General features: G+C 31.8%; 1 protein-coding gene across 9 annotated transcripts in view; it reads right to left on the minus strand.

Moving 5' to 3' along the window:
• LOC145293258 (uncharacterized) overlaps positions 1-25,568 on the minus strand; it is a 554,756-nt gene that overhangs the window by 13,042 nt on the left and 516,146 nt on the right. For 5 of the 9 annotated variants that reach the window (XM_080139849.1, XM_080139847.1, XM_080139848.1 and 2 more), the window contains one exon: positions 12,042-12,098. The exons of the other annotated variants lie outside the window; for them this stretch is intronic. In XM_080139849.1, the coding sequence (XP_079995975.1) occupies positions 12,042-12,098 (57 nt within the window). The remainder of the gene's footprint in view (positions 1-12,041; positions 12,099-25,568) is intronic. 9 annotated transcript variants of the gene reach the window in all.

Below are 25,568 nucleotides of genomic sequence, written 5' to 3' on the forward strand. Positions count from 1 at the left end.
AAAGAAAAAATTGGATGGAAAAATGAAAGAAAGAAAAAATTGGATGGAAAAATGAAAGAAAGAAAAAATTGGATGGAAAAATGAAAGAAAGAAAAAATTGGATGGAAAAATGAAAGAAAGAAAAAATTGGATGGAAAAATGAAAGAAAGAAAAAATTGGATGGAAAAATGAAAGAAAGACGAAAATTGGATGGAAAAATGAAAGAAAAAATTGGATGGAAAAATGAAAGAAAAAGAAAATTGGATGGAAAAATGAAAGAAAAAGAAAATTGGATGGAAAAATGAAAGAAAGAAAAAATTGGATGGAAAAATGAAAGAAAGAAAAAATTGGATGGAAAAATGAAAGAAAGAAAAAATTGGATGGAAAAATGAAAGAAAGAAAAAATTGGATGGAAAAATGAAAGAAAGAAAAAATTGGATGGAAAAATGAAAGAAAGAAAAAATTGGATGGAAAAATGAAAGAAAAAATTGGATGGAAAAATGAAAGAAAAAATTGGATGGAAAAATGAAAAAAAGAAACAAATTGGAAAGAAAAATGAAAGAAAGGAAAAATGAAAGAGAGAAAACAATTGAATAGAAAAATGAAAGAAAGACGAAAATTGAATGGAAAAATGAAAGAAAGACGAAAATTGGATGGAAAAATGAAAGAAAGACGAAAATTGGATGGAAAAATGAAAGAAAGACGAAAATTGGATGGAAAAATGAAAGAAAGACGAAAATTGGATGGAAAAATGAAAGAAAGACGAAAATTGGATGGAAAAATGAAAGAAAGACGAAAATTGGATGGAAAAATGAAAGAAAGACGAAAATTGGATGGAAAAATGAAAGAAAGACGAAAATTGGATGGAAAAATGAAAGAAAGAAAAAATTGGATGGAAAAATGAAAGAAAGAAAAAATTGGATGGAAAAATGAAAGAAAGAAAAAATTGGATGGAAAAATGAAAGAAAGAAAAAATTGGATGGAAAAATGAAAGAAAGAAAAAATTGGATGGAAAAATGAAAGAAAGAAAAAATTGGATGGAAAAATGAAAGAAAGAAAAAATTGGATGGAAAAATGAAAGAAAGAAAAAATTGGATGGAAAAATGAAAGAAAGAAAAAATTGGATGGAAAAATGAAAGAAAGAAAAAATTGGATGGAAAAATGAAAGAAAGAAAAAATTGGATGGAAAAATGAAAGAAAGAAAAAATTGGATGGAAAAATGAAAGAAAGAAAAAATTGGATGGAAAAATGAAAGAAAAAATTGGATGGAAAAATGAAAGAAAAAATTGGATGGAAAAATGAAAGAAAAAGAAAATTGGATGGAAAAATGAAAGAAAAAGAAAATTGGATGGAAAAATGAAAGAAAGAAAAAATTGGATGGAAAAATGAAAGAAAGAAAAAATTGGATGGAAAAATGAAAGAAAGAAAAAATTGGATGGAAAAATGAAAGAAAGAAAAAATTGGATGGAAAAATGAAAGAAAGAAAAAATTGGATGGAAAAATGAAAGAAAGAAAAAATTGGATGGAAAAATGAAAGAAAGAAAAAATTGGATGGAAAAATGAAAGAAAGAAAAAATTGGATGGAAAAATGAAAGAAAAAATTGGATGGAAAAATGAAAAAAAAAATTGGATGGAAAAATGAAAAAAAAAATTGGATGGAAAAATGAAAAAAAAAATTGGATGGAAAAATGAAAAAAAAAATTGGATGGAAAAATGAAAAAAAAAATTGGATGGAAAAATGAAAGAAAAAATTGGATGGAAAAATGAAAGAAAGAAAAAATTGGATAGAAAAATGAAAGAAAAAAAAATTGAATGAAAAATGAAAGAAAGAAAAAATTGAATGAAAAATGAAAGAAAGAAAAAATTGAATGAAAAATGAAAGAAAGAAAAAATTGAATGAAAAATGAAAGAAAGAAAAAATTGAATGAAAAATGAAAGAAAGAAAAAATTGAATGAAAAATGAAAGAAAGAAAAAATTGAATGAAAAATGAAAGAAAGAAAAAATTGAATGAAACATGAAAGAAAGAAACGAAATAAAAATGAAAGAAAAAATCGAATGAAAAAATGAAAGAAAAATAAACAAATAAAAAAATGAAAGAAGAAAAACGACCGAAAAAAATGAAAGAAAAAAATCGATCGAAAAAAAGAAAAACTGAATGAAAAAATCGAATGAATAAATGAAAGAAAAAAAAATTGAATGGAAATATGAAAGAAAGAAATTGAACAAAAAAAAAAAAAGAAAGAAAAATAATTTGTTTTAATACTATCTTATCTCCACAAACTTTTAAACACAAAAAAATGCATTTTAGTTAATGATACCTCAAACTATGAGAAATTATTTGACAGGTGTCATGATAATAATAAAAAAAAAAATACTAGATTTAAATGGAAATATCATCTGAATGTCAATGCAGTTTTTGAGGTTATTTTAGAAAAACACCTTTGAATGAATGACATCCCCAAAACATCGAACTCTTAAATAGAGTCATTAGCAATGTAACTAATTTGGTTTGCATCCAAATCTCTCTTTCCAGAGTCATTATTATTATTTTTTTATATACATTTTATATATATATTTTTACTAAGAGACTGATTAGCAATATAAAAAAATTACTAAACATAATGATTAGAGAATCTTTATTTTTAATTTAAGGCGGCAACATGTCAGATAAAAGGGAGATAATTTCTCTTAACTGAAATTACTTCTGTACAAATAATTTTTTTTCAGAAGTAGTATAGTTTTTATTATTTGGATTATTCTAACTACTGTTTTCAACTTGGATGTTGTTATCACAACGTTTTAACTAATAGTGTAACCCTGATATAAGAGACCCGAAATAAGAAAAACGGATATAAGAGAGATTTTCTCTGGTCCCAAATTGGAGCCTGTGTTAATGTACAGTGTAATTAGGATATAAGAAACCCGGAATAATACAACCCGAATATAAGAGAGCTGTAGAGGACCAGATAAGAAGTCTCTTATATCCGGGTTACATTGTATAACCTTTGGCCTTCTTTAGGTGTACCTTGGGAATTTGCACAATTTCTAACAGAAACCTTTATTTAATCCACAGGGGTAGCATGCTCTTGTTCTGTCAGCCATGACCGGGTAGAAATCTTAAGTAATTCATGATTGTATTTTTAGTGTCGCCTGCACTGAGGATTGAACCATCAACCTCCAGAAGACTGTTACTTAGAACTGATTATGATTTAAGCAATTTATGTTCTGTCACGTGTCCTTGCAACAGAAAGATTCCAGTGTTTGACAAGATACACCTGAAAAAGGTCAGAGGTTACATCGGACGAAGCAAGACGTTATGAAAATAATATCCAAGATAAGAACAGTAATTTGAAAAATCCAAATTATCAATCCTTATCTAAAAAAATCTGAAACAGTTTCATTGAGATATTTTTTTATCAAACTCCAGACTCAAGGTTAGTGTTGGGGGTTAATGAAAAACAGTTTTTTTTTCTCCTGCTGAAAATGTAAAATATAATAGTTCTGGAAAAAAAAAAAAAATATAATTTATTTTTTTTTAATTTTTCCTGTAAGCAAAAATAAATATCATGGAAAAAGAAAATGAAGGAAATACGGTGTGTGTAGCTGTGATTACAGATTTTAGATTTCTCTGCTTGAGAGATAAATTTCTAGTTAAGAAAAATCGTTTGTCTTGATATCACAAGTTGCCAGTTTAAATTAAAAAAAAAAAAAAAAAAAAAAAAGGGATCAATTTAGAATTTGTGTAAACCGGGGGGGGGGGTCATATTATAATTTCACATACAAGAAAAAACAAAACAAAAAAAAAACAAAACGTCAACCTCCAAAAACGTATAACAATATACTTTATACTCTGGTTTGCAAATTCATTATCTTCCACATTCATTTTTAAAGAAATCAGATAATGCCAAGGATGAAATGTAAAAAAAATTTGTTGACGATTATCTGCTGTCACCAATTACAATAAATTAAGATTTTACCCATTTTAAAATGAATTGTTCCAAAATCGAATAAGACGCCATAAATAAAATTCTATCGTTCCCATCGATTTAAAAAGTGATGTTCTTTTATTCATATGACATTTCTTTTAAAAATGACCAAATGCCGAAATCCCATTTGCTACCTTGAGCACCCCCCCCGTCCTTCTTCATGCATGCAGTTTGTGAAAAGTTATTGAATGCCAAAGAAAGAAAATGCCTGAAAAAGTGACTCATTTCAGCTATGGTCTACCCGATAGAAAAACGTGTGGATGAAATTGTCATCTTTAGCAACCCTGAATTTTTTGACTTGCATGTTTATGATTCTATCTACAGTGTTTTTTTGTTATTTTGTTTTGAGGCAGTGAACGTTAAATTAAAATAAATTACAGAAAAATATTTTTATTATACAAATATTTGGTTTATTCCAAAGATCAACTTTATAATTCAAACACAATTTCGTGCATGGCGTAATCTAAAGATGACAATTTCATCCACACATCTTGTCTATCTACAGACTAATCAACTCTACGCATTAAATAGCCTGCATTATGACAATAATGCATCAAATATTGTCTTCCAGGTTTATTGTGTATGGTTTATTAGCGTAGACATAGGACTTTACATATCCCTACAGAAAACAATCTAATCAGATTAAAATCACATGGACGAGGTCATTTATTGACAGGTCCATTTTATGAAATTATTCGTTCATCAAACGTTTCTCTCAGTCAGTTGATTGTATCGCACGCTGTGTGGCATGTGGCTCCATACTGCTGAAACAACATGATGAATTGCCAAACCACGCTAAACTCAAAATAACTGATAGTTGCCAAATTTGCAATTAAAAAAAAAAAAAAAATCAATTGTCAATTTAAAATCGCCACCTCTTTAAAAAACAAAACAAAAAAAAACTAAAAAAACACCCTATACTTCCGGTTAGAGTATCTTATATGAATTAATCAACACAGTGGCTGAATTGTGAAAAATGTAATATTTGGTATTTACATGGAGAACTCCAAGTGGATGAGTCTAAATTTAAGGACAGCGCAAAGGATCACGAAGGAGTCTGAGATGTCAAACACCTGATGACAAGGGTTTGCTAGCTTGGAAACTTAATTCCAATCCTCCTGATCATAAAAGAACCGTCTGATATGTTGCAGAGATTTATACTTGGTTATATAAAGTGGCCTCGAAATTTCTCATCAGGCATATCATACTCACGGACAAAAAGATTAAAAGACAAGAAAAGGGCACCATTTCTTTGTTGTTTAAGATGGAGAACAAACGGGAGAAACAAGCTGCAAGTCTTGTGAATCAACTGAAACATCCTATCTTAACATGTTCCAATTCTGTGGCCTTTTGAGTAGAACGTAATGTCTCTTCTGTTTTTTTTTTTTTTTTTTTTTTTTAAGAAATCCTTCTAAACCGAGACAAGTTTTATTTCCGTCTCAATCCAGAGTGTCCTTTATTTGGGGAGCTGAATTTTCTGCACATTTAAAAACTGACCTTGTGTCTAATTCTGCCCTTGTGTAGAGGCAAGTAAATAGAGAGGAAAACTGGGAAGCATACTACATTTGGGAGAGGGGGATCTGATTTTGACTTAGTTTTTTTTTTTTTTTTTTTTTTTTTTTTTTTAATCTTCCCCAAGAGAGAGATAAAGGGGGAATGGAAGGAAGGAGGAAGAGAGGGAAAACACAAAAAGCATGTTTGCCCTAAGGTATGATATTTGATAGACACACACATATTCACTAATTAATATTAATATTAATTAGTGAATATTAATAGTTAGAGCATAGTAATTTTTTGCTACCAGAAATTGTTAAAAAGAAAACGAACACAAAAAAAAAAAAAAATCAAAAACAATTAGCTTGTTGACCTCTAAATAAATAAAATGAGAAAGTTTCTTTACATGTAATACACCTATATTACCGTGATTTAAATCAATAAAACAACATAATTTGAAAGTTGGCATATTACAGACAAAAATCTCAAAAATCGTTACATGAATGCCTAATTTGTTTGAGTACTTTTTTTAAAACAGTTCATAATAAATTAATATTTAGTGTTATTCTTTTGTAATTTTGTTGTCCTTTGTGTGTAATATTTTTCAGCGATATTACAGCAATTAAAGTGCCTTAATACAAATATGGATCAATTACTAAAATCTTTCTTAAAATATTTGCTGACTGGTTTTTAAAAAAGACAGGTTAAATTTTTTTTTTTTTTTTTTTTACATGGGTGTCACCACTTATCAAGGCCCAGAGGCCACTCAAGGATAAGGGTTAATTAAAGTAAATAGAAAACATAACATGAACACAAATTCAGAAAGGGGGCATGTGACTGACTGCTTACCCTTCCTCTCTTTCTCACCTCTATTCCTTTTCATTTGCTTATGGTTTTATTTAAAAGATACATGAATTAGCAAACTTTGCAAAGTGATAGCAAGTTAGCAAAGCTCATCATAAGTCGTATCTTTCGTTTGGTGCGGATTTCGAACCCACGTGATTTATTTTTTGCCATTCCTTCCGAGCCAGGGCAAGTTAGTGGATGGACACCCAACTGTTGAGAGATATCCAATCAAAAACATTTTCTCTCCACCTTCTCTTTGGCTTTCCTCTGGGGTTTTTTTTTTTTTTGCCTTCTAACATACCCTCAAAGCATGGTGCTGTGGTTTTGGAAAGCCGCTCAACCCAGCACGATTCTGTGTTTCAATGTGATGAACAAAATGTAATTTGTTTTCTTATTGTCAGAAAAATCGTTTATGGAATGTGAGAACTAAAGGACAAAAATGGAAGAAAGTAAGAGTGACGAGGCTGCCGAAAGTAGACCTTGGTTTACTTTTGGGAGCCTTGTAACTCATTTCCCTCCATTTTGTCCTTTAATTCTTACATTCCATGAACGATTTTTCTGACAAAGGAGAAAGAATTACTCTTTTCTGAATTGGCTTTGTTTTGCGTCATTGGTATGTGAAGATTTTCAATCCTCTCACAATATTCATTATCATTCAACTGTCAATATATCCATCTCATTAACTACCTTCTCTTTGGCTTTCCTCTGCTTTTTTTGCCTTCTAATATACCCTCCAAGCATAACTTTGACAGGTCAGTGGTTTATTGTTTGACATGACTAAAAATTTTAAGGGTTTTACTTTTGATTTTATCAAATAGAAGAAGTAGGGAAGTAGTTTGACAGAGAGTGGATATATATATTTTTTTTTTGATCAGGCGATGTCTCGTAATGAAAAGCATTATGTGGTTTTGAAACACCTCAATGCGATTGGCTATTTTTTTTTAGTCAATATGATGCAATCAAGGCTATATAAAACTATTAGGAGGACATAAATTAAATAAACTTGTACTTTACCAGTTATTAACACCCTTTTTTGATTTGGATTTTGGAGGGGGGGGGGTTCTTGACTACATTACTATTTTTTAGAACTTTCCTTATACTTCCTAGATTATAATATCTACGATTTGCGAACGGGTCTCTACATTTTGATTGATTTTTAAAAAATTGCCTCTATTCCGTCCTTTTGTGTGTTTGTTCGCCTTTTTCATATAAAAGCTAAACTAATTGGAGTGAAGTAGGCCGCCTGGATTTCCTGCCAGGAACATCTTGAAAGCAATTAGTTTGATCAATGTTGGGAAACCCTTCATATCAGACAATTGCTATTCATTTGAGAGTTCCCCCTTTTTCGGGGGAGCTTGGTTTCCCCAACATAGTAGGGAAACAAATAAATGAAACGGTGGAAAGCTCAACTGGCCTTCAGCCAATGTTCACTTTTGCACCTGCGTGAACTCATCCACTTAGCAAGTCAACTTTTTGATTGACATCGATAAATTTGAACGCTTTTTACTTCCTCTCGCGTCATAGCGTAGCGGTAAGATGTCAGCTTTTCTTCCACTTTCTTTTCCGCCTTCATATCACGGGTTTGAGCCTGCCAGCCTACCCCCCCCCCAAACCCTAGCATCCCTGTTAGTTTATTACATAAAAGGCAAAAAGAGTGCGTGCGTTTTTGTATGCCCAAGAAAGCGGGCATTCCCGCTAGTATAAGAATACGAAATCTGCACTAATCAAAATATCAAATTTAAGCGTATTTTACCACCAGGCAATGCTGAAGTACGGTAAGATATACTTTTAATTTTTTTATATAAGCATTAATGTTGCTACACATTCATGAACATGTTTCGGTCAGCCTATACTGCTTATACAAAAGTTTAATTCATAATTTGGTTACCGATTAAACTTTTGTATAAGCAATATTACCTAAAGATCTCTAGTTCCTGGTAACTAGCTGACCAAAACATGCTCATGAATGTGTAGCGACATATTAATGCTTATGTAAAAAAATTAAAATTATATCTTACCGTATATTTGTAATAGTTAGGTTTGTAAAAGATAGAGTAATTTCTGTGAGAAATCTTAATAGAGCTCAATGCATAGCAGAGCAAGAATAAAAGGTTAAAGAAAAACAATTAAATATTGAAGCTAGCTATACATCAAATTTATTTCAACAAGCGATAATCTTTAGCCAGTTTGCTCATTTGAAAATTCCCTATAGGATTTAAATAAATTTATAACCAAATATGGCTAACTGAAATTTTTGGCTGTTATTTTGTTCTTTTATCATAGATATTACAAGTTAGGTGAAAGAAAAAAACAAAAGAACATGAAAGTGCTCGACAGTAGGTTCTACAAGAAATGATATTATTTCATTTAAATACTGTACATTACTGTATTTGTTGGGGATATCCCGGTTTCATCTATCTTATCGTAGATTAAGGAGAAAATCTGGCTACATTTCTGAATTTTTGAGATGAGGATTGGTTATTTGTATTATTATTTATCGGACTACTGTTCTCATCTTCAGTATGATTTTCTCAACATTTTGGTTGATGTAACCTCCGGCATTCTTCAAGTGTATCTTGCTGAATTCAGGAATGTTTCTGTCAATTTGGATGGAATTTCGAACATAATGCTTTATTTACTTCACGGGGGTAGCGTGCTCTCATTCAGTCAGCCATGACTGGATAGAGGACCCAAGTAATTAACAATTGTATTTTCCGGTCGCCTACATTGAGAATTGAACCTTCAAAAGAAGGTCACTTTTACAATTGATTTTTCCAAGCACTCTCACCACAGATCTTTGTGTTTCATCCAAAATTCCATCCAAATTACTGAGTTGGACAAAATACACCTGAAGAAGGTCAGAGGTTACATTGACCGAAACGTTGTGAAAATGACACTCAAGATGAGAACAGTAGCCCGAAAAATCCAAATACGAAAATCCGGCTAGTTTTACCCGAAAGATTTGTCGGATGTCTGATTTTAACAACAATCATGAAATGATAAACATCTAGCGTGACCAAAAAATCTTTCTTTGCAAAACTAGCTGGATTTTCTCCTAAATCCAGGATGACCAGATAGATGAATTTTTTTTTAATACATGTTTAAAAAGCATGTGACTGATAACTAAGTACAAACATATGCACATAAAAATGGACAAAATACACCACGAGTAAAACAACACAAAACAAAATTTTAGGAGCCACAGAATTCGGTTGACTTAAGCTTACATTAAAAGATATTTAAAAAAAAGTTTTTTTTGTAATTTACTGCTACTTTTAAAGTGTAAATTCATTTTTCCTTTCAATAAAAAACGTTTGGAATTCTATGATTAGATTCTCAAGCAATTTGACATTTAGCTAAGAACAAATTTAGATCAATTCATAAATTAAAAAAAAAAAAATAAATAAATAAAAACTGCTAAAAAAAAAAAAAAAACTTCTCAGAAATATCAAAGTTGTTGCTACATTCTCATCATATTTTATGTCATAATCACACTGACACACTGGTTCTCTTCAGATCACCGAAGTTAAGCAACTTTGAGCCTGGCTAGTACCAGATGGGTGACTATTTGGGAATTCTAGGCATTGTATGTGCTCTCCGCTTATCTCCGCATTGTTTCCAGTCATTTCCATTTGCCACTGGTATTTAACAATGCCGACTCAGGAGGGTGTGGTTGGAGATTGTGCAACTCTTGTCACAAAACATTTTACGCACAGGCACCCTTACAGTCGGTATAATCAATCAAGACTGAAGGAAGCTACCATGTTTTGTTACCTCTGCTAAAGAAGTTATGTTTTCAATTGAATTTGTAATTACGTTTTGTGTACAGCCTAATGTCCATATCACTTGACCAATCATAACCAAACTTGGTCAGAATATCAGTCATAGTTTAACACAGAACTCATTTAATTTTGGGATATCAAGGTCAAATGTCAAGGTCACAGGTAAAAAAAAAAAAAAGAGTGAAAGTCACTTATTATGATAAAGTATTTGAGGAGAAGGGCGTTCCAAAAGTAATGCCTCCTATTTTTTATTCTGCCTGAATGGATGAGAGGGGATTGCAAATTGCATTGTTATAGTACATGATCTTATTCATGACCTGGAATTTTTTCATCTCTCTGTTGCAGATATTGAAAGCGTGAGACTCTAAGAAAGCAACCCTCAGTCATGGATGTGCATCAGAAGCAGAGTTGCATCATTGAATTCCCGACAAAAGTGCATTTAGAATGGTGGAGACTATGCAGAAAAATAAATTCTGAAGCACAAAAGGTTGCTTGTTTTAATGGTATCACTCCCGCCTTCGTAGCTCTTCAACTTTTTAAGTTGGAAAAAAAAATAGGAGGCTTTACTTAAAGTTAAATAAAATTTCCACAGTGATTTAGCTCACTTCAGAGGAATCTTATCTATGGATACAGAGGTTTCAGTAATACTCACAAAGCATTGCCACTGCAGGTGGTTGAGATGGTGCTATTTTGTAGTATACCATTCTGATCAAGTAGCCTTATCTAGTTCAGCTACTGTTTAAACCATAACATTAATGCGGATGCTAACATTATAGTGTCTTCCCTTGAACTGCTAGACTTTGAAATTGTCTTCCGAGTCCCTGCTTCCCTGTCTGTACTGACATGCAGAAGTTCAAGTGTAATATAAAGACATCTTGCTGCTGAACTCCCTACATTATATCCCTGCAAATTATGTCCCCAATAGTAGCCCCTACATCAAAGTGACACTGTGCCTTGTTTGGGGTGAGAATCCAAGGGGGAAAAAAAACAAAAAAAAAACAAACATTTACTGCTACTGTGGAGAGGTGAGGTGGATTCATAAGTTTTCTGAGAGTATTAATAAAAGTTATCCAGTTCTCTGAACAAAACCCAAATACAGCACATCTAGCTGACGATAGTCTGCACTGAGAATCCACGCACCACTTTATGCCATAATAAACATGTTAAAATTCAATTATATATAAAGGAAAAAAAAAGAAAAGAAAAAAAAAAAGAGCCGATTTTCAAGGCTACACATTTAAAAGATTGGTACAAGAGAACCTTTATTTATTTTTTTAAATTTAATTTTGGATTATAATTTATTTTTTTAATGGAAATCATCCCCCCAGACAATGCATGAAGCCACTTGATGTAAGGATCTAAAAAAAAAAAAAAAAACTACCTCAAGGTAAAAAACCAGTCAACGACAAATGTGAGATGGAGAGATGCCGACCTAGAAAACAGCAATTCTTCTCCACTGTATCAGAAAGATGAATGTGAGCAATAAAGTGCAAAATAAGGAAAGCAGGTGATGAGGCTATTAAACCCAAAGTTCATTTTCTGCTCTCCTTAAATATTTACTTCCAATACAACAACGACAACAACAACAACAACGACAACAACAATAAAAATGCTGTTAATTGGCAAGGTTTTACTTTGAGATGCAACACGGTTCCTATTCTAATGTTTTCAGATCATAAACACAGTAAATATTGAAACCTGTTAAAAGAGGAATTTAGAATATCGATTTTCAAGAGAATTGGCACCGTGGAATCTTCTAACCTTAGTAGAATAGTAGTAGTAGTAGTAGTAATAATAAAAATAAAAGCACAGGTGCTAAAAACAGTGACAACGATCACGAAAGATAGGGGGGGGGGAAGAGAATAAGGATTTTTTTTTTTTTTTTTACCGTTGAACATCAGAACGAAAGAAATGAAATATCTACAAGAGAGAAAATGGGTTTAGAAGACTTACTTTCACTGTTCTCTTGTTTTATCTTTAATGGCAACTCTTCGGTTTTTATTTGAGCATCTGTTGAGACGAAAAACGAGAAGCATTCAGACTGAAAGTAGGTTCAACTAGCCACTCTTTTTTTTTTTTTCTTAAAGGGGGTGGGGGAAGAAGGGTGCATCAATCTAGTCCTTTCTCGCAGCATCTAACAAACATTAAATACATAATACTAGGAAGGAATGGTTAAAGGCCAAGATTTTAAAAGTTATTATCAATAAATCACAAAGACTATACACATTCACATACATATACTATATCTGTCGAGAATAATTGTAAAAGTTCCAGCTAAAAGAACCAAAACAGAAATTTGCCAGGTGAGATTAACGCATATAAAATTCTTCTTTTTTTTTTTTTTTTTTCCCTTAAACAAAACAGATATTAATATTTCAGGATATATTTAAATATTACAGATAAAAATAAGCTCAATAGTTGACAGATAATATCACTTAGAGCTTTCATATTATAATTTGGTAGAATATAAAATTAAAACATTCTTGAAAGCTTCAAATATTATAATATTTTAAAATAGATTATAATATTTAAAAGTATATAATCTACCAATATATATATATTGGTAGATTACATACTTTTAAATATTATGATCTATTATATGTATATATATATATATATATACATATATATATATATATATATATATATATATATATATGTGTGTGTGTGTGTGTGTGTGTACACGTGTGAAAAAAAGACAAAGGAAAAACAATTAAACACAGCTATAAACTATTAAAATGAGAACATTACCGGTTTCATTTGGATCAACATAAATCGTGATTTTTTTTTCTGAAACCGGTAAAGTTCTTGTTTTTAATGATTTATCCACGTGTTTAATTTGTTTTTCCTTTCATCTTTTTTTTTCACACATCTTGATTTATGATATATCGCCCCCCCCCCCCCCTCACGGGAGTAAAATCAAACAAATTCAATCCAGTTCTAGTGGGCAGGTTATCTCAATATTCCACTAAGAATCTTTCACTTAGTGATACAAGCACCAAAATTGGCACAAGTGACGTCCAGAATACATATCTTAAGAAAGGAACGTTAGCCATCAGAAAATTCAAGATGGCTGCAGAAACAAACCTGAAAATTTTCAATTTTGGTGCTTGTATCACCAAGTGAAAGATTATTTCAGCAATCTGACCCACTAAAATGTTTTATGTCAATGATAACTGCTGAATGTTTTTTGAACACAAACTTTTAGAAACAAATGAAATTTATTAATTAATAAAGTTCACCCACCAATTTGCTAAATCAATCACTTTTCTCATAAACTAATGTCTACTATTTTTATCCATGTGATGAACTACAACTATTGAAATAAATAGTTGGTCCACTTGTAAATGTGTGTGTGTGTGCCTTTAGTATATTCGTGTGGGATGTTAAAAAACACAAAAATGCTCATTATCTAAAAGACAGAAAAGAGTTGTTTTTGAAGGCTATGTCAATGCAGTTTGTGTGAAACACTGTGGACACAAGTTAGTATATAAAAGAATAATGACAATATTAGAAGGAATTTTCAATTAAATTATATCCATTTACCAACATAATGTCATACAAGATGGTAGGTGTTGATGCCCCTAATTTTCGAGAGTAGAATCTCTTCTCCAGGGGAGAAAAGGAAACAGCATTGTGTTGGTAAATAAATATATTATAATTGAAAATTATTGAGACTTCCTTCTTGTCATTCTTTATATACTAACTCATGTCCATGCTGTTTCCCCATGAACTGCATTGCAATAGCCTTCAAATACAACTTCTTTCATGCTACACACAATGCTTCAAGAAAACTACAATATTCTTCTCTAAAGCAATGAGTTCTATTAACCCGACGTAATGAGGGATTCGTTACTTGTTTAATTCTTCTACAGTGACTGTCAGCAGTAACATATCAGAGCTCATACAGATTGTTGATGTCTGTTTCATGGATTTTGCAAAGCCTTTTCCAGACAAAATTCAAGTTTTAAAAATAAAATTTAATATATAAAAAAATGATATAATAAACCAAAAAAACTGATATTTTAATTAATATTTTAATAATATTTATTTTGAATTTCACTTTGGTATCTCTGTAAAGTTTATGGATAGCATCAGGTAGTTTTTGTGATAAAGGAACATAACTATTCTATCGATAATACTGGAAATAATGATGCAATTTCAAAAGAATATATTATTTCGTTTCTATTTTTAAATATTAAAAATATTTTAACAGTATTTTAATATTTAAAAAATATTTTAATAGTATTTATTTCGATTTTATTTTTAATATTTTAACAGTATTTTAATTATAAAAAATATTTTAATAGTATTTATTTCGATTCTATTTTTAATATTTAAAAAACATTTTAACAGTATTTTAATTAATATTTAACAATATTTTTTTAATAGTATTTCGATTTTATTTTTAACATTTGAAAATATTTTAACAGTATTTTAATTAATATTAAAAAAATATTGTAATAGTATTTTTTAAGATTCTATTTTTAATATTTAAAAAATATTTTAACAGTATCTTAATCAATATTTAAAAAATATTTCAATAGTATTTATTTCGATTTTATTTTTAATATTCTGACACAAATTTTAACTGAATATAAATAATATGACATTTCAAAGATATTTTCCATATTTTCACGGTCTTTTCAAGGTAATAATAGAAACAAGACTTTTACACGACAAAGCTCAAAATTCCAAGCCTGTGCGAACCTGCTTATTTCTTGTAAATCTTCTAAAGGTATGAAACTTTTCATACTGAGACCCTAATATTGGGCATAAAAGATTTTAACTGGTCAGGTTTCACTTCTATACATCATCACACTGTGCCTGATAGACTCTTCCATTGTTTGACAATGGCAATGCTCTGCTAGTTAGTACTCACACCTGTCCTAGCCTGTGCTTCAATAGTATCACCAAAATAACAAAACTTCTTCACAACCTCAATAACCTCACCATCCAGATATACTTGATACACATTTTCAATTTTCCAGCCAAGCAGAGATCACAATAACTACCAGTGATGAATGCTATCTTCATCATGAATGTGAACCAACAGTCCAACGACTTAAGAAGCTTCCTCAGCTAAGTCGAACCCCTAACAACATCCTAGGAAGAGACCAGATTACATCTATGAACCAGAAGGCTAGAGAATGGAGCCCCCTCCAACTGACATGAAAATATCCTCTTCTGAGACCCCCCTCCTCTTCCCGTCCTGTTTCAGAAGCACCCTGGCTCTAATGGAAAACACTCACCAGCTTGAGAATGGGAATGAGGGCGATCAAAAGTTGCTATGACTGGATGGGGGGTACAAAACTGACCCAACCAAAACTAAAATGACTTCATTACAATTGCCAGGTAGTGGAGGGTAGGAAAAGCTAGTAATATTTAAGGTAGAACTAATAACAGATGTGAAGTGGAATTGTGTGCTTTAAAAGTGCATATTACGCTAACGTATTCAAATAATGTATAATTTAAAAAAATTGGTGATTATTTTCCTACCAACAACAAACGTTTAAATAAAGTCTGATCAGCACACCTAAAATCCCCCTTCTTGGTGGCTTTTATGCTAGTATCTATAAATGAATTACAAGTGAAGCGAGAGACTAAAAAAGGATCAACCTTTTATCTTGCTGCTCCGACAAAAAAAAAAAAAAAATAAAATAAATCAGTTTAGTAAATGTAGAAAGAAAGACAAAGTTGAGGTGGGGAGAGAAGCACTTCTAATTTATGATTCTACAAAATTTCACTTTTTTAAGTTCACCCCCTCCTCACTACCACACACACAAAAAAAAAGTAGATAAAGCTAAGATTTAATTAACACTTTTAATTGCCATTACGAAAAGATAATTACAACTTTGTCAAACCTTTTCTTTAACTGTAACAAATTTACATTATCTTTCAAACATCATGGTGTCAGTGTTGTGTGTTTAGAAATATTATAATTGAGAGGGTTCCGGTGCTACCAGATCAGGCTGTCCGAAGATATTGGCTTCCTAGGACAAAATGCACCTAACATTGATGCCTTTTGTTTTTCTACCTTCTTTTGCAAAACTTATGTTCAGCAAAACCATACCCAAAAACAACAACCTCCTTTTCCTTCTTCCCATCTCCCCTTTTCCTTTCTCTTTCTATGACTGGTTTCCTAACTTAAAATATACCAAACATTAACATTGTAACCCTTTTCCCTCTCCCATTGCAAAATTCATTCATGTTCTGCAGGGCAGGGAACAAAAACGATAAAATCCACTATAAAACAACCAAACCAAACACTACAAACTAGCAATTGAAGATACAAAGAGCTTGAAGAATGAAAACCTTCTACAAAATAACTGGATTCAGCATTAAATAACCCGAAAAGAGTTGATATGCTGTAAAACAACCAAACTGAGAGGAGATCTAGTTCTTTCTCATTGTCAACTGTGGTCTCCACAAAAACAGAAATATGCAAAATAGAAGCACCCCAGAGAACATTCACCAGCAAAATATGTGGAGTAGACCTAATGAATTACTGGGAGAGGCTGAAGGAGCTGCAACTGTATTCATTACAACGCTGAAGAGAACGATGTACTGTACAACAGAGTCTGGAAAAACTAACACTTGAAGAAGAGCACAAAGATCAGTGTGTACGGAGCCGTAGTACTCTCCACCCTCCTATATGGCTCTGAGTTGTGGACAACCTACCGTCACTAACTACAACTTCTCAGGCATTTCCATTAGCGCTGTCTCTGCATCATCCTCAACATTCACTTGAGTGACTGTGCCACCAATACTGAGGTCATCGAGCAGGCAGAGATCACCAACCAAACCAAACCAATCCAAACCAAACTGAGAGGATATCTAGTTCTTTCTCATTGTCAACTGTGGTCTCCACAAAAACAGAAATATGCAAAATAGAAGCACCCCAGAGAACATTCATCAGCAAAATATGTGGAGTAGACCTAATGAATTACTGGGAGAGGCTGAAGGAGCTGCAACTGTATTCATTACAACGCCGAAGAGAACGATATATTATCATCTACATATGGAAAATCTTGGAAGGAAGGATCCCAAACACAACACTAGTAGAAAGAACCCACCAGGCTCTGCTATATAAAAACCACACCTAGGACTACACAGAGGATCAAGTCCCTCATCCAACACAGCTTCACCTAGAGTGGTACAAAAACATTTAACTGTATTCCAGCCGCAATAAGAAATATAAGGAGAGTGTCCCCCGATACTTTCAAGAAACAACTGGACATCTAGTTGGGAAAGATACCTGATCAGCCATCAACACCAGGCTACACTAGTCCAAACCTTAATCGTCTAGTGATTGGACCTCTACATATGAAGTGGATAGCTTCGGTGCAGTGGAGCTCCAGCTCAGCTGTGTCAATAGCTGACGGAATAACACAAACTACACCAAGGTCACAAAGTGGGATCGAAAAGTCAGCGCCCCCGAGGAAGGGGTACTCTGACCAACATTCCTGGGTAAGAGCGCCTCAGGCAATAAGCAATAAACAAATAATCAAAGAGAGAAAGCCTGGGAGGGTGGACCTCCTAGAACTGCAGAGAAACAGCATTACACCGCAATCAGCAGGGACATCAGGTTATTACCGAATATTATAACTGAGAGATATTTTCTTAAATTCCAAAGGAATACCGTAAAAACTAGCATTCTTCTTGAAGGAGAAACATCAGTTTCAACTAATTTCATTATTTCATTGTGACTTTTAGAATTGCTTATCCAATTTTATCCAAATATTAAAATAAAGTATAATTAAAAAAAACTATTATGTACTTACCTGTTAGGGTAAAAAAAAAAAGGCTGTACACCGAAATTTGCACAAATTAATGCAGTACTTTTGTTTTTACAAAATAAAATTTGATTGGTAAATGATTTCTAGTTGGTATTATTATGATGAGTGTGTGTTTGAATTAGTATGTCCCTTGTAAGCAGAAAATGGCAGACAAAACACTTTGCTGTTAAAGTTTAAATAAATACTTGATGAATTTGCATAATTTTTGGTGTACTGCCTTTTTTCAAAAATCTAACAGGCAAATACATAACAAAACTTTTGTGCCATTTTATTATTTTTTTTTTTTTTTACAAACAGTTTTTTGAAACTGGATGAGAATCCTTTTTGGAAAAGATATATATATCTTTCCTATATCTTTCCCGAAAAGGATTCTCATATCTCTCAAGGATGTTTCAAGAACTCCACAGAAATATGGAAGCTCATGTTGCATTCAACGGGCAATTATCTGGGGCGTTTGCTGTCGACAATAGTGTGAAACGGAGATATTCCGGCTCCAACTCTATTCTCAATTTACTTTGCAGTGCTTCTTGCATATGCATTTAAGGACTGCTATAAAGGTGTCTTTCTCCGCTTTATGACTACTGGCAAAGTATTTAATCTAAAAAGATTTAATGTCAAGTCGCAAATCTTTGGAGGTCTAGTTAGAGAACTACTCTATGCTGATGATGCTGATTTTGTGCTTAATTCAGAGCGCGATATGCAAAATATAATGAATTGTTTTTCAGCAGCATGTGATGCCTTTGGCTTTACTATAAGCATTAAGATAAAACTGATGTTCACCCCTACATCTGGTGCTTCATATGTTGAACCAAATATCTATGTGAGGGAAAGTAGGCCGGATGTTGTGGACACATTTGTGTACTTAGCAGTCTCCAGAGATGGCTCACTGGATGTGGAGATATGTCTTCACATCCAGAGGGCCAGCACGACATTTTGAACACTAAAACCCTTGGATCAAAATGAGTGAAACACATAGATCTACTCTCTCACTAGCACATATATGCTCTTCCTGTGTTCTGGCATAAAACACCAGTTGTTGATTAACACAACTATTATGGCGGGTCATAAGAAAAGTAAATTTAAGCATTGCTTGGATTGATTAGCGATAACCATATCAAATGTGCCACACTCGTGATACTGCGATTCTTTAAATTATTTATCAAGTAACCAAAAAAAAAAATTATGTAAAGACCAATTGTTTGTAAGTCAAAACTGTAGCAAAATTGTTGAAGACAAATTGTTATATGTTGCGATTAGATGAAGACAAATTGTTATTATATGTAGTTATTAGATACGATTCTTTAAATTATTTACCAGGTAATCAAAAAAAAATTATGTAAAGACCAATTTTTTGCAAGTTAAAACTGGAGCAAAATTGTTGAAGACAAATTGTTATTATATGTAGTTATTAGATGTTAGTTATTCACATGATTACATTACTCATCTGAATGTTGGACAACACAACGTCCGCGCTTGTAATTACTAGTAACTTAAACAATTATTTTATTGACGTTTTTTAAGAATTAAAAAAATAAAACAAATTAAAACACAACGTGAACTAGTAGTTTTTTTTACATTTTTTTTTCAAATTTTCACTGAGAAGTTGATTTGTAATATAACTTTAAATTATTTTTTTTTAAACACCACTGTGCTAAGAGTTTTTTTTTTTTTGTTTTTTTTAAATTATTTGACCTCACATTGCAATTGTTATTTTTTTACTTTTCTTCCAAGACAAAAATTAACATGACTATATTGGAAACATTAAACTATTATTACAACTAACTTTTTTTATTACCTGAACTCATATTGCACTTCCAAGAACATAACTATATTTGAAACATGGGACTATTGTGATTACTATTACTACTCTGAATCAGCAGTCATAGCAACGATTCAAATAAATTGAATATTAAGTTAATATGTCCGAGACAAAAATAACAATATTCAACATAGCAACCTAAAAGTTAAACAAATTCAAAAGAAGATAAGGGGTTGTTTCCCCTTGGTTATTGGAAATAATATGAGGTGCTAGTGCACTTATTGATCCGCACTATTTTTTAAATCGTATTTCCCAGTTTAATTAAAGTTTTATGATATGTTTTTTTTTTATTCAATTGTAAGGTTAAAGTATAGAATAGGTACAAAACATCCTCCCCTCCCCATGTTAAGAATGGCTTTTTAAATAATAACGTTATTATTTCAGCACGGATCAATAAGTGCACTAGTATCTAATATGAAAATGGATTATCTTATAAAAAGAGCTTGATTTCTGATCGAATATATCTGACCCAAGTGCTTCCGGAAGAGGTGTTACAAAATCAGCAATGAAGACTGAGTAAGTTTTAAAGACTACAATATGAATTTAACTCGATCTCAGAATAACAGTTGTTAGTCTCTGATGGGCCTTTGAGAAATGCATAATTTGCAAATTAACGCACTGCATTTTCTCAACTTGGGTAGAACAGCTATAAAGTATAATAAATAACCTTCCAACTAGGAATATATCAGAGAAACCAGAAACGCTGTGTGAATACTGGCCGTTTAATACAATATAAATTAAATCTAATTTAGAGAGAAAAAAAAAAATAAATAAATAAATAAATAAAATAATAAAAAAATAATAAAAGGTTTTGTTTAACCAAGCATATAAGTAATAAAAAGAAGTAGGTTTTATTTTGACATATCTTTAAATTGTTTCAATTGATCAATTACGTTTAGGGCAATCTCTTATTTTATGCTCCAAAAGTCAAAGCATAAAATCATTTTACTATTAAAGCAAGAAAAAATAAATAAAATAAGATGGAGTGGGGAAGAGGGATAAAGAATCACAAATAAACAGATGAGAGAGAAAGAAAATGCAAAAATAGAGAGAGGGCGGGGGAGAGAAAGAGAAAAGAGGAAAAAAAGAGAGAAGAAAGGGGAAAAGGAGATAAAAATAGGAAGAAAAAAGAGAAGGGAAAAAAGATAGAAGAGAAAGAGAAAAGAAAAGAGAGGAGAGAGAGAGAAGAGAGGAGAGAGAGAAAAGAGAGGAAAAAAAAGAGAAGAGTCAGAGAGAGAGAGAGAGAGAGAGAGAGAAAAGGGAGCAAAATGAAAAGAATAAATTAAGAAAAAGAAAGAAAGGATAAAAGCAAAGAAAAAGAAAAGTAAAGAAAAAAAAAAGAGTAAAAAAATATATAGCCTAACCGAACAGATAACTGTGCCTTTCAGTGTTTGTATACATATTTCTTTTGATAATGTTGCAGAGTGTAAAATTGATTTTTTTTGACTAAACTTTAGTAACAAAACTTATAATAGTAACGCATCAGTTAAAAATAATTTAACAAATCTAATCGAAATAATAATTAGTAATGAGAAAACATGGATTTCTTCCCTTGGACTATTAGAATATTGTGAAAATGGATTGTTTTAGAAAACAAAAAGAAAAAAAAAAAAAGAAAAAAAAAAAAAAAGGGGGTTTAATATGAAAGGAAATTAACTCTTTCCGACCGGATATATAACTGGCCCAAGCTTCCGGCAAAGGAATAGCAACATCAACAAAAGTAGGTGGAGAACAGCAATACGAGTATAATTGGACTGCAAAAGGACATTTTTAAAAAATATCTAACGAGTCTGTGAGAAATGTACACGGGTCAATCCAAAAGTAAGGCCTTTTGATTTTTAACTAAAAAAATACAAACGTTGAAGAGCTACAACCATGGGAGTAGTACCATAAAAACAAGCGACCTTTTGTGCTTCAGAATTCATTTTTTTACATAGTCACTACCATTCCCATTGCACTTTGTCCAGCTTCTTCTGATTCCTCGGCTGTATAAGTCCAGAGGGCGCTTTGTCACTCACATCTCTGATGCCACTTTGAAATCGATGAACCCATCTCCTAACTGTGCTGACATCAACTGCATTGGCTTTATAAACATACGTTTAACAGGTGCCAGTAAACGTTGATCAATTCAATTTTTTTTCTTTCTGCATGAAGGAATTCAATGATGCATTTCTGCTTCTAATGCACATCCACGACAAGGGTTTCTTTCTTAGTCTTACACCGCCAATATCCGCAAAAAACACAGATGAATGCATAAATTCAGTTATCGTAACAATGCAATTTGCAATCCCCTCTGATTCATTTGGTCGGAATAAAAAATAGGAGGCATTACTTTTTCAGGGCTTTACATTGCGAGTGAAACAGTCGCATTTGCGAGTGATTTTTCAAAGTGGTGACTAGAAAAAATGAAACGCTTATCTTTTGGCGATTGTATTTCTTTCACTGACAATCTTTCAAAGCTGACTACCGAGTGAAAAAATATCTTTTCAACTTTTTTTTTTTAAACAATAATAGTTTACTAGAACAATATACTTTTTTTTGACGAAAGCTGTTAAAAAAAAAACATCTGAAGAAATTAGAATGTTTATACCTTCAAATATCAACATAAAATTTGCTGTATATTTAGAATTACACTTATATAAAAAAAAAAACACAAAAAAAATATTTATGATGTACATGCTCGTCACAGAACGAAGATGTCATATTCCAAAAATCACGTGGGTTTGGCTAGTAACTTTTCTATTTTGACCAGCAAACGAAAATATTTAGTTGTCAAAGGTCAACTAAAGATAAATTTGCCCATAGAGCCCTGTTTTTAAATGTACCTTCAGCAAGTTAATGCATTATATTTTCTGAATTTAGGCAAAACAGCTTAAAGTTACAATATTTAAAATGCTTAAAAGAAGATAGGAACTTGTTCACTTATATATCACAGAGCACTCAATAAATTTCGAACCTGACATAAATAGTGTCACTAATAAAAAAAAAATCCATTTGATTTTTATGAAGTACTAATCTTCAAAGGTCACGTGTCAAAATTTGATCCCATTGGGATAATTAGTTTACAAATTAGTGATTTCATTTTGAAAACAATAGAAAAAACCTCCCTGAATTTTGTGTGTTGATAAAAGATTGCTTTCTGATGGGAAAAAATACCATTCAAGCAGAGAAATGGCTTTATAAGCGTTATGAAAACTCTGCTCTGTCAGAAACAACGGTTAAGAGGTGGCATGCTGGTTTTACATGCAGTCATACAGAAAAAAAAACTATGCTAACCGCTCAGGTTACCCAAGTTCCGGCGTTGTCCTGGAAAACATAACAAAATGTCCACAAATCCGTTTTGGCTAATCATAAATTGAAATTGCTTAAGTTTAAAACATCAGAAAACAAGGTAATCAGAGCGAGTGCAGAGTTGATCAATGATAACAATATGTTGGCAAGTCAGAACCCTGTTTGCAAATGTTTCAATAGCGCAAAAAAGTTTTTGTATCAACATATGACAATGGATGAAACATAGATGCATCACGTCACTCTTGATTATTTATTTGTAATGCAAATTAAAAAAAAAAAACATTTTCGGGTTATTTATTTATGTTGGTAGTGTAGAAGAAAATGCATGAATGTTTTTTAAGAAAGGTGTATTAAAAAATGGAGAATAAAAAAAAAAAAAAATGAAGGCTGTGAGTAAATTGCCGTTGTAAAATGCTCTTATGGTTGTCAACGGGTTAAAGTAGATTTATTTGTAAGAAGATTGCATTAAAAGAATTTAAACGTAATACGGAAATGAATGATGTAAAAAAAAAAAAAATGCAGAAAGTATTAACAATTATTTATTTGGATAATTTAAACGTGAAAAAGAAAAAAAAACAATTGGGACGCTAAAAACGTACACAGTAAAACAATACATCTTATTGTCGCATTGATTATTTGTTTATGTACGCATGCGGAACCGGAAGTTGTAAACCGGATGTTGGGTTACAACACCCGTTACAAGGTCGTTTGAGTTTTATAATTATATAGATTAATGACGTATATGAAGGAAGAAATCACTAAAATGTATTCATACGAAGACAATTTTTTTCCTTTACAGAGGAGTCACCACTTATCAAGGCCCAGAGACCACTCGAGGATAAGGGTTAAAGAGTGTACAGTAGTCAATGGGACAATATCATAGTAATCGTTAGTAGTGAAAATTTGGCAAATTGGATTACTTAAGGGGAACGGCTCATCAAGAACTTGTTTACATTGGACTTGAAGACGACTATATTGTAGTCAGGTGGAAAGCAAGCAAATGGGAGACTGGTCCACAGGTGTGCGGTTCTAAATGAATGTTCTTTCACACAAACCAATACAAAGAGTAGCAAGTTGATAGTAACTACAATAAAACTACATGAATTGCATTTCAATTTTGCTTCTTCAGATCAGATTCCCTCTTCTACAGATCCCCCAGCGACTACTGGCTGTTTGCAGACTTCAAAAAAAAAATTGCTCCCAGGAAAGAGATTTAAAAAGAAAAAAAAAAAAAAGGCACCAAATTATAAAGAGAAGTCTTGGAATCAGTCTCCTTCTAGGGTGATACACTGTGTTGATGAATAAAGTTGAATTCTTGTAGTCGTTTTATTAATTAAACCTGGGATTTACTGAATGAGGTGTTATATAGAACTCTTGGATACGGTGGCCCGGTTTTTTTCAGGTTACAATGTAGAATACAATATTTATCTGGACCCTGATTATGGTATTTACCCCGCTTTATGGTGTTATGTTATTTGATTATATACATGTGTATTATATTCCGTTCTGTATTTTGTTACTAATTTTTAATGTCGTATCCCAGGGTTCTACTGTATTACTATTTCGTATCTCTATCTCTACTTATATATAAAAAGCACTTTGTGTGTGTATTCATTTCCTATGGACTCCAAAACAACCGGGCCGATTTTTATGAAATTTCACACAAATATACTTTATGTGTCTGGGGGTATTATTAGATAGTTTTTTTGTTTTTTTTTTATCAGACTGCCACTAATAAGTATCGACAATCATTAATTGATAATTGAAAAATCCAATTAAAGAAGAAACAGTCCAATTTTGAATAAAGTTGACACCTTATAAAGCCTAACATTACATGAGCTATTTTATCACCACACAATCAGGACTCGGCATATAAAAATCAATAGTAGGTTCTTTGATGCGGTAGAGGCACATTCAAAATGAATGTTTCTATTTAGAGCACAATTGAATCATGATACTTGATTTTTGCATTTTAAAATTTAATTCAAACGATTATATAAAAATGTATGGGTTTGCATTACTGTACACATAGATTCGAAAAAGTTGTCAAAAAACAAATATATAACAAATAAATGTTATCAAAGGCAAGATAAGTTACTTTTCTACGTAACTGAATATATTTTTCGTGTTTTTATTCAATGTAACATGTTTATTCAGCTCGAAAAACATACAATGTATTGGAAAATTCAAGATGGCGCCTCACTCCCTCTTTAACATGGTAAGTTTGGGGAAAAGGTGTTATAAATAAAAAACTAGACAAAATACTATTAACAACCCGCCGAATATATGTCAACCTATGTCACGGTAACATATATAGAGCGAGTTTTTAACAGTATTTTATCCAGTTTTTTTATTTATAACACCTTTTTTCCAAACTTACCGTGTTAAAGAGGGAATCAGACGCCATCTTGAATTTTCCAATACATCGGTAAACACTATATGGTTTTCGAGCTGAATAAACAAGTTACATTGAATAAAAACACGAAAAGTATATTCAGTTTGGTAGAAAAGTAACTTATCTTTCCTTTGATAATATTTATTTGTTATATATTTGATTTTTGGACAACTTTT

The sequence above is a fragment of the Euprymna scolopes genome, chromosome 14, assembly GCF_053919585.1.
Source record: "Euprymna scolopes isolate OS-2025 chromosome 14, ASM5391958v1, whole genome shotgun sequence".
Lineage (NCBI taxonomy): Eukaryota > Metazoa > Mollusca > Cephalopoda > Sepiida > Sepiolidae > Euprymna > Euprymna scolopes.